The sequence below is a fragment of the Oryzias latipes genome, chromosome 1 (assembly GCF_053564925.1).
Source record: "Oryzias latipes strain Hd-rR chromosome 1, Olatipes_Hd-rR_3.1".
In the NCBI taxonomy this organism is placed as follows: Eukaryota; Metazoa; Chordata; class Actinopteri; order Beloniformes; family Adrianichthyidae; genus Oryzias; species Oryzias latipes.
The window spans coordinates 11747957-11763148 of NC_136237.1; the positions used below are offsets into that span (position 1 = coordinate 11747957).

Below are 15192 nucleotides of genomic sequence, written 5' to 3' on the forward strand. Positions count from 1 at the left end.
TCCAAACGAGCTGTAAAACAGCTTCAGTACATCCAGAATGCTGCTGCTCGAGTCTTGACCAGAACCAGGAAGTATGATCACATTAGTCCTGTGCTCAGGTCTTTGCACTGGCTCCCTGTACCTCAAAGAATAGACTTCAAAGCAGTTCTGCTTGTGTACAAGTCTCTCCATGGCCACGCACCAAAGTACATCTCTGACATGTTAGTGCCATATGAACCATCTCGTACTCTGAGGACCTCAGGGACCGGCCTCCTGTTGATACCCAGAGTCAGAACTAAACAAGGGGAATCAGCGTTTCAATATTCTGCAGCTAAAATCTGGAACAGCCTCCCTGAAGTCATCAGACAGGCCTCTTCTGTGTCCATATTCAAATCTAGACTTAAAACATTTCTGTTTAGCCGTCTATATGACTGAAAGGTCCCATCTGCACTTTTCTTTCATTTCCTTCCTTCTTTTTAAATCCATTTTCCCCCAAAAAAATGTCTTTTCTTTTAAATTAAATGTTACGTTGATTATTTCTATGATGTATTGTGATTTTAATGCATTTTTCTGTTTTGTGAAGCACCTTGAATTACTTTGTGTACGCATTGTGCTATACAAATAAACTTGCCTTGCCTTGCCTTAAAAGGTGCTATACAAATAGTGTATTGCTCATGGCTGTTTTAAGACATTTCAGTGTCCTATTTTAGACATTTTGGGTTCAATTTTAAAACGTGTGTGTGGTCTGCATCCTTTAAGCAGCCACGAGAAGATCACTCATAAAATCAACTGAAAGAAGGAGACAAGTGTTTACTGGACATTTTCTCTGAAACTTCCCTTGCTTTGTAGTCTAAACACCAACCTGCACATCTACTGTGATCATTAATTAAATGTCCCTAAAAGGAAACAAGAGATCTTTCATCTGTTCCGACTGTTTGCAGATTTGTGAAATTCTCGTTTTACGGTAACTACACAGACTCCTGCCAGAACTCTGTCATGACATCAGGACAACTTTTGGCACCAATGTCACGTGTTTACTTGTTGATCCAAAAACCAAGTAAAGGTCAAGTTTTAGGACTTTTCCACCAAGGAAACAACAAAAGCTGAGGCTCTGCAGATCTGCTGCAGACAGACTTCCACAATTTTGTCAAATGAAAATCTTGAAAGTGTGTTTAAAATTTATTGATTTTATGATGTTTGACTTTTCCTCACAACGATAACGTTTATTTGAATTTCTCAGCTGTTTTCAGAAAACCGTGTGCTACCTTGTTCATGTTCCTCTTTGTACATTTGCACTTTGGGGAGGTTCAAGATTGCTACATAGTGAAAAGGGAATGGAAGGACAGTTGGGACGATAAAAAAGAGGTGCTGTAGAGTCCTGCTGCACACAGTCAACAGAGCAAAGTGAGGATGAGGAGGGCTCTTCAGCTGCTGCTGGCCTCTCTGGCCTTGGTCTCCTTGATGTCTTTCATCGATGCTGGACCGCTGTGAGTAACCCCCCCACCAGTACTTGTGAAAGCTTGCAAAGCAAAGAGTTAACACTGCAAAAAGTACTAGCTTAAAAATCGAAAATAATCACTAATCTTGAGAATAAAATCACTAAAAAGCTGTAACATTATCTGTCCATGCAGAAAGTCATTTTTACTCAAGAAATTCTTTAATAAGATTTAAAAAATCTAGAAACAAGGAGTTATATACAAGTATTCCAAAAGGGAAAATTAAGCTAAAAAGCTAACTGTTAGATAGAACTACTGTTTGAATTTAATGTAATGCCAAATGTTGTTTTAGTTTGTTCTATGCAATTGATTTATACATATATTTCTGTATTTAACTACCTAATTTTAGTTCAATTAAGTAGTGCCCTCATTTTTTCCCCACCTATTACACATAACACGTGGAAATGACTCATTTTAGTACAAAATGTGAACAAAATGAGAATACCATTTAATACAAGTTGTCTTTCTTTTAAATCTTCTCAAAATCTAAAACTTGTTCTTAGAACATAAATTTAAATGATTGTTTATAAAATAAGTGACAGTGTAACTTCAGTCTAACTTGTCAACATCTATTGAACTTTAAAGTAATTTCCTCAAAATGAAACCAAATACTACAGCTTTTTTAGTCTTAAATAAAGTATTCTAAAGGATTTTGACACATTTTAAATAATGATATTCTTATTTCATAATGAGACAAAAAATTCTTGATTGTGCTGATTTTGAGCAAAGGTGTGAAGAAAAGAGAACTTGAAACACCTAAAATGTGGTAAAAGGTCTAGACCAGGGGTCTTCAACTAAAATTTAAAGGGTCCAGTTGAAAAAAAAATCTTGAAGTTAAGGTCCGGAAAAAAATGATGTCTTAATATTCAGTGTAATATATTTTTAAGTAGCAGAGGATTGGTGGCACATATCATGTAATTAATATCTAAATAAATCTAATCCCACAAAACCATCGTAAAACTGGGATTTCCTAAATATAATATAAACATGTGTGCATACGAGAGCATCCTCCTTGGCACTGTCTGCTTTATTCTGTGTTTTTTTGGGGCTTCAAAATTCATGAAAAGTAAACCTTCACTTTTCTGATTTTCTTCTACATGTTCATCAATAACAGCACCAATGTGTCGCTAAAAACAAAGTTTATGGTAACAGGGTATGGTTCATAGTTAATTATTTGACATTTTTGTATATTAAAACAAATGTTCCCACAGTTAGGGGCTTCAATAAAATAATACAAGAAAATAATTAAGTTTAATTTGGACTTTTGTTTAAAATTCGGTTTGGACATTAGTAGGGGGACAATGAAAAATTGCATTTTAGGGGGTACTTCAGACTGATTTTCTATTTTCAAAAGTACACTGACCAAAAATATTAACGCAACACTTTAGTTATTGCTCCCATTTTTTATGGTATGAACTCAAAGATGTGAAACATTTTCCACATACACAAAATAACCAGTTCTCTGAAATATTGTTCAAAAATCTGTCTAAATCTGTGATAGTGAGCACTTCTCCTTTGCCAAGACAATCCATACCACCTCGAAGGTGTGCCATATCAAGATGCTGATTAGACAGCATGATTATTGCACAGGTGTGCCTTAGACTGGCCACAAGAAAAGGCCACTCTGACATCTTCAGTTGTATCACACAGCACAATGCCATAGATGTCGCAAATTTTGAGGGAGTGTGCAATTGGCATGCTGATAGCAGGAATGTCCACCAGAGCTGTTGCTAGGGAATTAAATGTCCATTTCTCCACCATAAGCCGTCTCCAAAGGCGTTTCCGAGAATTTGGCAGCACATCCAACCGGCCTCAAACCGCAGACCACGTGTAACCACACCAGCCCAAGACCTCCACATCCAGCATGTCCACCTCCAAGATCGTCTGAAACCAGCCACTCGGACAGCTGCTGAAACAATCGGTTTGCATAACCACAGAATTTCTGCACAAACTGTCAGAAACCATCTAAGGGAAGCTCATGTGCATGCTCGTCGTACTCATGGAGGTCTCGACCTCACTCCAGTTCGTCGTCATAACCGACTTGAGTGGGCAAATGCTCACATGCGATGGCGTCTGGCACGTTGGAGAGGTGTTCTCTTCTCAGATGAATCCCGGTTTACACTGTTCAGGGCAGATGGCAGACGGCGTGTGTGGCGTCGTGTGGGTGAGCGGTTTTCTGATGTCAATGTTGTGGATCGAGTAGCCCATGGTGGTGGTGGGGTTATGGTATGGGCAGGTGTATGCTCTGGGCGAAGAACACAGGTGCATTTCATTGATGGCATTTTGAATGCACAGAGACACCGCGACAAGATCCTGGGGCCCATTGTTGTGCTTTATATCCAACAACATCACCTCATGTTGCAGCATGATAATGCACGGCCCCATGTTGCAAGGATCTGTACACAATTCTTGGAAGCTGAAAAAAATCCCAGTTCTTGCATGGCCAGCATACTCACCGGACATGTCACCCATTGAGCATGTTTGGGATGCTCTGGATCGGCGTATACGACAGCGTGTTCCAGTTCCTGCCAATATCCAGTAACTTTGCACAGCCATTGAAGAAGAGTTGACTAACATTCCACAGGCCACAATAGACAACCTGATCAACTCTATGCTAAGGAGATGTGTCGCACTTCATGAGGCAAATGGAGGTCACACCAGATACTGACTGGTTGTCTGAGTCCCCTGACCCCCTCAATAAAACAAAACTGAAGATTTCAGAGTGGCTTTTTCTTATGGCCAATCTAAGGCACACCTGTGCAATAATCATGCTGTCTAATCAGCATCTTGATATGGCACACCTGTGAGGTGGGATGGATTGTCTTGGCAAAGGAGAAGTGCTCACAATCACAGATTTAGACAGATTTGTGAACAATTTTTCAGAGAACTGGTTATTTTGTGTATGAGGAAAATGTTTCACATCTTTGAGTTCATACCATAAAAAATGGGAGCAATAACAAAAGTGTTGCGTTTATGTTATTGGTCAGTGTATTTTCTATCACTTTTTTCTTTTAGTTTCTGTATATTTCTGTAGATAGATAACAAGTATATTTGTTTGTAAATCTAGCTCTGAAGAGTCAGTACCTCACCAGCCACAACGTCACCGCTCTGTGCCTTTCATGCATTGGAATGAGATACACAGACAGTGCTCCATATAGCGATCAGGCTGAAAACATTTAGTGGGAGCTCCTCCACCATGCAGCTGGGGCGTCAAGCTTCATGAACACATTTTTGGACTGGAGCCGAGTTATGGCAAGTGAAAAGTAGGAAAAATCAACAGGAAAAATGGTGTGAAAAACAGTCATTAAAAATGCTGGTTTTAAGGATTGGCGGTTGACGCCAGTAGCCCCCATAAACTCCCAACAGCTCCTCCTAAATAGAATACTATTTGTTTTCCACACTTCAACATTTCTTTCTCTTTCTTCTGACAGAAAAAACCCCGGAAAGAATCAAAGTTAGTGTATGCATTTTTTTCTTGTCTGCAGCCCTCGGACCGCGGGGGGCAACGGTTTGCAGTCCGGGGGGTGGGGACCCCTGATTTAATGGGAACAGGCAGTACATCAAAAATCTATGAGTTGGAGACACCAAAAATATCAGAAAGTGATGCAGAGGGGGCCCCGAAAATACTCCCATATGTGACGAGTTGGGAGTGAGAATGTGTTGGTTGCAATGACAACAAGAGCTGCACCTTTTCAAATAAAGGTGCCCATCGTATCAGTTTTGCGTCACGTTCCTATCCGGGACTGGGTCTGGGTCCGGATTTTAGATCCCCGGTCTATAATGCCTAAAAACTGTTTCAAATCTTTGCAAGTGTCGAAGAGTTTGAATTGTAAATGCAAACTTTTTCCCACTTGGAAAAAGTTTCTATTTCGGTATTATTATCTTGCTATTTCGGTATTATTATCTTGTTGAAGTTAAGGAGTGCTGTTATTTCCAACATTATGCTTTAAAATAATACATATTTTAAAATATGAAGTTGTTCTTGTTTTTATCTGTTAACTTGAGCCTGCACCCCACTCCCACCCTTTAGACACACTTAGGATAAGGGTTTGTATGCTCAGGGATAAGCTTTTTATCGATTATTTGCTGGATCCCATTCAGAATGATCATGTAGTATAAAGTCCAGTAAATAGCTGCAGCCCAGAGCAAAGATCCCAAATCTCCTGCCCTCACCTCTCAACCAAAGGGAATAGTGAATTGGAAAACAAAAGTGTGCAAATTTTTAAGCAGTAATGGAACAATAAGTAGCAGGGTAAATATTTCAATAACTAATATCTGCTTCACAGCAACCTGATGTCTGCCCCCAACCTGCTGCGAGTGGGAACACCAGAAAACATCTTTGTTGAATGCCAGGACTGTAGCGGGGCGAACCAACTCGTCACCATCTTTGTTAAAAACCATCCAACAAAAACTAAAACACTGACGACCACACAAGTAACCCTAACCAATGGCAATAACTTCCAAGGCTTTGCACAGATTACTGTAAGTACACATCTACATGAAGGTATTCACGTGATGTCATAACTGCAAAGTCTGCATGTACAGACCCCACCCACTCCAATCTGGCTTTCAGATCCCACCTGGAGACTTCAACAAGGATCCATCTGTAAAACAGTTTGTCTACCTGGAAGCTGTGTTCCCAGACCGAACACTGGAGAAGTTCGTTATGGTTTCCTTCCAGTCCGGGTACATTTTTATCCAGACCGACAAGACACTGTACACCCCCAACAGCAAAGGTAACCCCCCCACATGCACAATCCACTCAGTGGCCATGTTGTAAAGTGTTCTTGCTCGGAAACTGGAAGATTGACCAACAGACTAACAACCAATATATTCACACACACTTTTGCATAAACAATCACACAAAGTTAAATGACCATTTACAAGTGGGGTGGGCGGGTGGTTTTCTGCAGTATGATGTGGGTGTTTCTCAGGTGAGGCCTTTCTCTGGACCCAGGGCACAGGGGGGGACTCTTCTAGGGCTTGCGCTGTCTGTGCTCCAATGCCCCCCTGATGGTCCGCAGCCAGCAGTATGTCCCCCACCACCTCCTCCAGATTGGCAAGCTTGAAGCCAACTACAGACCATGCTTTTTTGATTAGTTTATCCTGTCTGTTGGCATCCTTTGCTTTGACGCCAGCACACTACAGAAAAGAAGATGCATAGATGCATACATAGCTCAGAGTGGTACTGGAAATCATCTGTGTAGGTTGTGAATAGAGAGGGAGACAGAACAGTTTTTATAGTAAGCTTTCTCCAGCGGGGTATGTTATTGCATCATCCACTCAAACCTTGGGCTGGTATGCAAGCTGCAGAGGGTCTTGGAAGGGGCTGACCAGGGGTCTGAGGTCTGGTAGCACCAGCTGCGCCTTGACCTTCATAACATGGGAGGTAAGTGCTATAGGCCTGTAATCACTAGGGGCCACAGGATGGTTTTTTTTAGCACTAGGATGAGGCAGGAAGTCTTCCATTGCACTAGGATCCTCTGAAGGTGATGGGTCAGGTTGTACAGGTGCTGTAGTACACCACATAGCTGGCTGGAGCAGTTCTTGAGTATCTGAGGACTGATGCCATCAAGTCCGGCAGCCTTTCGCTGGTTGAGCCTCTCCAGCTCTATTTTCACCTGATTGAATGTGATGAACAGTCCAGTCTGGGGGGTCGGGCCATTGTAGATTCCATGTGAGATGTCCACTGTGGGGAGAGGGGTGGGGATTGCTGATGTGCTAATGGCCCTGGAAGGTGAGTGGAAGAAGTCCAGTGATCATTCAGAAGAGAAGTGGGGAGACTGCTGGGGGGGGGGCTGGTATCAGACCTCTTTAAGAACTGGGTCACTTGCCATGCTAGACCACTGGGGGAGGGTGGAGCAGAAAGCAAATGTGCTAATTGGCCCTGGAAGGTGAGGAGAAGTCAGTTGGTCACTCAGAGGAGGAGTGGGGGAAGAGCTTGGGGAGGGGGAGCTGGAATTAAACCTGTTAAAAAACTGGTTCAGTTCATTAGCTCGATCCACATTTCCTTCAGCTGCACATTTTCCCTTCCACTGAAGCCAGTGATTGCTCTCATCCTACTCCACACATCCCTGGTCTGGTTTCTCTCTAGTCTCTTCCAGCTTCCTCCTGCAGGCATCTTTACACTCCTTCAGGCTGCGTTTTGGACAGCTCCCTCTGGACTCTAATGAGCTCAGCGCAGTCCCCAGCCATGAAGGCCCTCTTCTTCTCATTCAGAACGGGCTTCTGCTCACTAGTAACCCAGGGTTTGTTATTTGGGCAACATTGCATCCTCTTGGACGGGATGGAGTTGTCCGTGCAGAATTTGATGTGATCCGAAACACAGTCTGTTTGTCCATCCAGGTCGTCACCATGAGGTTCATACAAAACTGACCAGTCTCTGGTTTCCAAGGAATCACGCAGGCAGTCCATGGGACCGTCAGTCCACTTTGTGACAGTCTTCACAGTGACTGGTTGCTGTTTAACCACCGATGTACATGATGGGGTTGTAATCAGACTTGCCCAGGGGGGGTAGTGCAGCGGATGTGTATGCATTGATGAAATTGGCATACATTAAGTCTAAAGTCTTATTGTCCCTTGTTGTACACTGAACATATTGATGGAATGTAGGGAGAGTGGAGAAGAGCCAGGCATGATTAAAATCCCTGTGATGAAGATGAAGGCACCAGGATGTTTAGTTTGCAGGTCGGGAGTGACCGAGTGGATGACCTCACAAGCCGCGTCTGTGAGGCGTTGATGGGGATCACGTTTGGAAATTCCCGTGGCAAGTTGTATGGGCGAAGTCCGATGGCAAAAAGCTCCACGTCAGGAGTACACACACGCTTTTTGACGTGGATATGCTCTGGTTTGCACCACCTGTTGTTAACAAGTACAGCGAGCTCCCCTCCTTTCTTCTCGCCGCTCGCAGTGGTGTCTCGGTCCGCTCGCCCCGTGTGGAAGCCAGTGAACGTCACGTTAGAACGTCACGTTAGAGTCTGGTATCAGTTCGTACGAGAGCCTCCAGCTCGTCCATCTTGTTCGGCAGGGATCTGATGATGATCGCGGGGATACAGGGTTTAAAAGGTCTCTTCTTCATCCGCCGTTTAACTCCTGCCTTGTACCCTCGTCGTCTCTTCCTCAGTTCCTCCGGGAGTAAGGGCTTCTCTCTGACCATAATGGTAGTAATGGTAGTAATTTTGGAGCCAGCAACTGATCGTGTGTGTAAACAATGCCGGGGGTCTTCTCGGCATGGCTGCGGGGGGCCATGAGTTAGTCCAAGCCCCAGAAGGAGAAAAAGGAGGAAAAAGGAAAAAGCATCCAAGAAACTCCAAGTGATGTTGGATGGATGCTTTGCTGGTTTTAAAACTAACTTGGTGCAAAACAAAAATAAAAGATAGACATACATAAACACTTACAAAATAGAAAATATGACAAGAAGCTGGGAGCTGCTACTCCAGGCTGCCGCCCAGGGCAACGCCAGAATGAGGTTTGAGGTTGTGGACAAGTGCCTTATATATAGACAACTACTATATACAGGTGCAATTAATACTGGTAAATAGTTTACATCAGAGGATCCTCCTACAGAAGGTGTACGTGTGTGAGAGTCAGAAATCTCTCTTGTGTGTAGGTGATGAAATACTTATTTTCCACCATAATTTACAAACAAATTCTGTAAAAATCAGACTGGGATTTTCTGAATTCTTTTCTCATTTTGTCACTCATAGTTGAAGTATACCTATGATAAAAATGACTGGCCTCCCTCATCTTTTTAAGTGGGAGAATTTGCATAATTAGTGGCTGACTAAATACTTTTTTGTACATGTACAGTGTACAAATATGCTAATATAAATAAATCTTTTAAACAGATGCATAAAAAAATTCCTTACAGACATTTGCATTAACATTCGATCGTGGCTTGAATTGTGGCATCTATCCATCTTTTTCCGGTCATCTTTTTCCGGTCACATAGTCTTTCCACCACGTCCTGGGTCTTTCCAGGGGCCTCCGCTCAGTGGGACATGCCTGGAACACCTCCTCTGGGAGGTCCAGGAGGCATTCGCTCCAGTTGCCCAAACCACCCTAACTGACTTCTCTTAATGTTGACAACTATGTCGAAAATAAACTGAAACATAATTATAATAATAATAATGGATTAGATTTATCTGCGCTTTTCCAGACGCTCAAAGCGCTTACAATTTGTCCATTATTCATTCACTTCTCATGTATACTTGGTGATGGTAATAGGGATAGGATTATATAAATGTCTTCTTTCCACTTTCTTTCAAGCAATGAGCCAAACTCTACTGACAATCATATTAAATGGATTCAGTGTATAATATGTGTGTTCTGTATTATTGTGTCTAATAAGTCAATTTTTTAAAACAGATTTATAATAATCTTTTCTTTCTAAGCAGTGTATGAATTTATATCTCACGTAGATTAAATGTATGTTTGTAGTTTTGTTTTTATTGCTTTAAATAAAACAATAAACCTATAGTTTCAGAAACCTTCACAAACACAAACCTTTACATATGTGCACAAACTTTCAGACACATAAATCACATCTATATTCGCACCCACGTTTGCATAAACATTCACTCACACATGCAAAAGCATATGTAGAAACATGAGACAGACAGCAGATGAACAAAGTTTGTGTATTTTTTAGTGTATTACAGAATGTTTGGAGTGACCCCTCGCATGGAGCCAGTAGAGAGACTTAATGATGCCAAGACTGACACCTCTATCTCCATCGAGATTGTGGTATTCTGCTTAACTCTTCCATATTTTTAAATTGGACTTTGAGCAATAAATGGACCACCAGAAACACCAAATGTTGTCTGACTACAGACCCCTGAAGGCATCATCCTACCGTTGGACCCTGTCTCTCTGAAGTCAGGACTGCACTCTGGAGACTATCGGCTGACTGAGATTGTCAGGTGAGATTTTCTTCCATGTGCTCACACAAAAACTTCAGCAGAACTGGTGGATAGAAAGTGACAGCAAATTAATACTGAAATGTAGATACTAAGACAAACTTAAAAACAACATTTACCTGCAGGTCTAAGGTTGACTAAAAGAGTTGATAACTGTGAAGACAGAAGAGAGCAATTCAATCCAATTCAATTTTATATTTGTATAGCCCAAATCACAACAACAGTCATCTCAATGGGCTTTATACTGGTAATTGAAAAGTAAAACATAAACCAAAAGGATCATAAATACATAGAAGTCAATAGGAAAATACTAAACTGAACTAACTAAACAGACTAAACTAAACTGGGAATTGAGCAGACAAGAGTACTGAGAGATTCAGCACAAGGAGAAAGTATAAAAGATAAAAGTCAAACAAAAGTAATGTGAGGACTTGTGTGACTGGTTGGACACAGAGAGGGGGTGTGGATCTAGGGCTGCCTTGAAAAAGAGATTAATAATCTCATCGGAATTTTTCTTGGTTAATTATAGATTGATAAACCTGTTCAGGTGAGGCAGAGAGACATAGATGGAAGGATGTGCAACAGGTTAGGATGATCAAGGACTGAGATGGAAATGTGTTGACAGGTTCCACAAATGTGATGTGAAGATGGAAGGAGAACTTTGACGAACTGCTGATTGAGAAAAGAATGTTTGAAAGCACAAGATAGAAGATATGGGTGTTGAGGAGCAGGAATAAGATAAAAGGCTGAAATGAGGAAGGCATTAAAGAGAATGATAAGTGGGAAGGCAGTTGGCTCTAACAACATACAGTGGTATGAGAAAGTTTGGCCACCCCTGATAATTTTCAAGATTGTTCCACATAAATCATTGGTTGTTCTGATCATCACTGTCAGTTAACTATATCGTATAGCAGATGAACAGTGATATTTGAGAAGGGACAGGAAGTTTATTGGATTTAAAGAAACTGTGCAATAATTACTTAAACTAAAATAGGCAGGTGCATAAATTTGAGCATTCCTGTTGTTTTATTGATTTGACTACCTTTAGCAATAATTATTGGAACCCAAATTTTTTTACAAGCTCATTGACCCTTAGATTGTTCAACATCATCGTTTAGGTGAAGGATACAAAAAGCTGGCTAAGAGATTTCAGCTGTTAATTTCCACTGTAAGGAATATAGTGAGAAAATGGAAGACCACAGGAACAGTTCAAGCAAACGCCCGGAGTGGCCGGCCCAGAAAAATCTCAGATAGGCAGAGGCGAAGGATGGTGAGAACAATCAAACTCAACCCATAGACCAGCTCCAAAGACCTACAACGTGATCTGACTGCAGATGGTGTCACTGCATTGTTTAACCATTCAGCGCACTTTGCACAAGGAGATGCTGCATGGAAGAGTAATGGGGAAGAAGCCTTTTCTGCGCACATGCCACAAACAGAGTGGCTTGAGCTATGCTAAAGCATATTTGGATAAGACAGCTTAATTTTGGAATAAGGTGCTGTGGACTGATGAAATTAAAATTGAGTTATTTGGACATAACAAGGGGCGATATGCTTGGCGAACAAAGAACATAGCATTCCAAGACAAACACTTACTACCCACAGTAAAATTTGGTGGTGGTTCCATCATGCTTTGGGGCTGTGTGGCCAGTGCAGGTACTGGAAATCTTGTCAAAGTTGAAGGTCGCATGAACTCCAGTCAGTATCAGCAGATTCTTAAAAACAATGTTCAAGAATCAGTGACAAAGTTGAAGTTGCGCCGGGGCTGGATACTTCAACAAGACAATGACCCTACACACTGCTCTAGTTCTACAAAGGCATTCATGCAGAGGAACAAGTACAATGTTCTGGAATGGCCATCTCAGTCCCCAGACCTGAATATTATTGAAAATCTGTGGTGTGATTTAAAGGGGGCTGTCCATGTTTTGCAAAGAGAAATGGTCCAAAATACATTTAACCAGACTCCAGGCCTTTATTGGAAGCTATAGGAAGCGATTTAAGGCTGTCATTTCTGCAAAAGGAGGATCTACTAAATACTGATGGCATGTTTCTGTTGGGGTGCCCAAATTTACGAACAGTCTATTTTTGTTTAAGTAAACATTGCACAGTTTCTTTAATTCCAATAAAATTCATTTCACTTATCAAATATCACTGTGTTCATCTGCTATATGATAAATTTAAATGAAATTGATCATCCAAACAACCAATTATTTATGAAGAAAAATCTTGAAAATTATCAGGGGTGCCCAAACTTTCTCATACCACTGTATCTGTAGAGGTACTGGATGGAAATAAAGCTGATGAGTCGCACAATGAAGTTATGGGAAAGAGTGGTAGAAGATTGGCTGAGGACAGAAGTGAATATTTATGAGCAGCAATATGGTGAAGGAAGAGCACAACAGATGGAATAATTCCTTTGAAAATGCCTCTGGAGAAATAAGAAGATCAATGTCACAGCACGGACAGCTATACCGGCCTTAGGTCAAACACCACCAGGAGGCCAAACCATGTGACAAATGGACACCAAAGAGAAGAAGTAAACCAGTTTATTGAAAAAATAATAAAATAAATTATGTGCCCTGCAAGATAAAATGAAATAATAGATAGCTCTGCTGGATCAACTAGCATACCATTGGTTTTACTGAAACAAAGATTGACCAGTACACTGAGAGCTTTAATTTCTGACTCACCTTTTTCTTCACCACAATGGATCGGTACAGTGACCACTGATATCGCACCAATCCACTTGACAATCTCATGCTCTGACATTCCCTAACTTGTTAGCAAGACCCTGAAATGCCTTAACTCCTCCACCTGGGGCAGGAGCACTCCACCCACCAGAGAGGGCAGAATACCTTTCGTTCATCAAGAACATGGCCTCAGAATTCAGTCGCAAACTTGCCCAGTAGATGCGGAGGTCCTGGCTCAATAAGGCAAACACAACATCATCTCTTAAGAGCAGAGAGGAAATCATTTGGTCCCCAAACCAGACCCCTTGGGCCCCTGGCTTCATCGATAAATACTATGAAAAGAACTAGTGATAATGGGCAGCTTGCCGGAGTACAATATGCACAGGGATACTTACTGCCAGCTATGCAAAACAAGTTCCTGCCCTGCTTCTGAAGTTACAATAATACTTTTCTACAAAGACCAGACGGCCCTCAAAGAGGCTCCTCTGACCCCATACTCACAGAGCACTCTCCACAGGACAGCATGGGGGACGTGGTTGAATGCCTTCTCATCAAATCTATGTTGATAAAGCAAATTTAATTGAGTTAACAACCTTTTTGATGAGTGATTTGGAGGTTAACAGTGTGTCTTATTATTCCTAAGTATTCATACTCAGTGACAGATTGTACGCTTGTTCCATTTATTAATATGAGGGGGGGGGGGTTAATTGATTAGTTCAGCTATTGGAAAAATACATGCACACAGTTTTAGATAAATTGAGAATCAGCTGGGATCTTTGGAGCCATTCTGAGATCTTATTCATAGCTGATGTGAATTCTTGCGCTGCTTGGTATCTGTCCCTAGCATGAACATAGATGACAGCATCATCTGCATGCAGCTGAAACTGCACATTAGGTGGGGAGCAGCTAGGGAGGTCATTAATGTAAAGACTGAACAGTAATGGGGATAACGATGAGCCTTGGGTTAACCCTAGCTGATTTTCACCACTTGTTGATGTTGTATTATTGACTCTGACCAGCTGTTTCCTATGTGTCAGGTAAGATTCTGATAGTGCTCTAATACATAAAGATTAAAATGATGCAACTTTTAATTTAAAATTTCCCTGTTGACTGTGTCAGAAGTTTTCTTAAGGTCGAGCATGGTGGTGGAAACATTATGCTTGGGGGTTGTTTTTCATCAAAGGGACCAGGACGACTGATCTGGGTAAAAGAAAGAATGAATGGGGCCACGTATCATTGTATTTTCCGTAGCTGCCTTTACATGGACAAAAGTAATCGGAAAGAATGCCTGATCGGACGAAAAAATGCCCCATGTAAACCCGCCGTTCAGAATAGTCTGCCCGATTATAATTTGTTCGTTTATTTGAATAGGGGGGACAGCGCATATTAATAAACATTTCTGTCAATATGCCAGAGTTAGCCAAAGGGCTATTTTTCATCTGCAGTCCCTGGGAAGATGTTAAAAATCACCCTAAAAGATCAAAGTAAAATCACATATTAGACTCGTTTGGATCAAAATTTCTTTCCGATCGAGATTGGTGGGTTATGCTGATTGTTGATCCGATCATTGTTCATGTGAATGGTTCATTTCGATCGCGTGTCACTACTGCTCTGATTTAACGTCATGCATAGACGGATGTTTTGCTCCAGAGAAAGCTTTAGGGCTCAAACAGGACCAACCAGCTGCTCCGCGGACGCCCGGTGTGAAGTGCGGATGCCTCTGCGTCCACCCTTGCCCCGCGGGCTCCTTGCCGCTGTCTTCCCATCTTCTCCGACACCCCTCGTGAGGGGGGTGCCAGGAAGGAGTGCTTCGTGCCCCCGAACGTCCAGACCCTACGCGGTCCTGGCGCGGCTGCCGGTGGACGGAGCGAACCGTGTCTCTGAGCAGAGCAGCCGGACTTAAAGTTTTGTGTTTGAGAGGAGGGGAGGATGCTTTGTTACGTGTGGGAGGCTTTGGACTGCCATCAGTCCCGCAGCTCTATGTGAACGAGCAGCTGAATTCATCTCACACAGCGGCTTTGGGGCGGTGTGTGCCTTTCAAAGCAGAAATGCCGCTCAGTCCTTAGAAACTGTTCAAACAATAGACGTGGATATGTGATCCCAGTCATG

The 15192-nt window shown here is 42.0% G+C and overlaps 1 protein-coding gene across 2 annotated transcripts in view; it reads left to right on the forward strand.

Annotated features, from left to right (window-relative positions):
- Window positions 1-1291: 1291 nt before the first annotated feature.
- The window catches only part of c3-2 (complement component C3-2), a 67726-nt gene continuing 53825 nt past the window's right edge, over window positions 1292-15192 (forward strand). Inside the window, exons 1-5 of one of the 2 annotated variants that reach the window (XM_078949444.1) lie at window positions 1292-1466; window positions 5762-5957; window positions 6049-6211; window positions 10126-10220; window positions 10308-10396. In XM_078949444.1, the coding sequence (XP_078805570.1) occupies window positions 1390-1466; window positions 5762-5957; window positions 6049-6211; window positions 10126-10220; window positions 10308-10396 (620 nt within the window). In that variant the 5' untranslated portion in view covers window positions 1292-1389. 2 annotated transcript variants of the gene reach the window in all.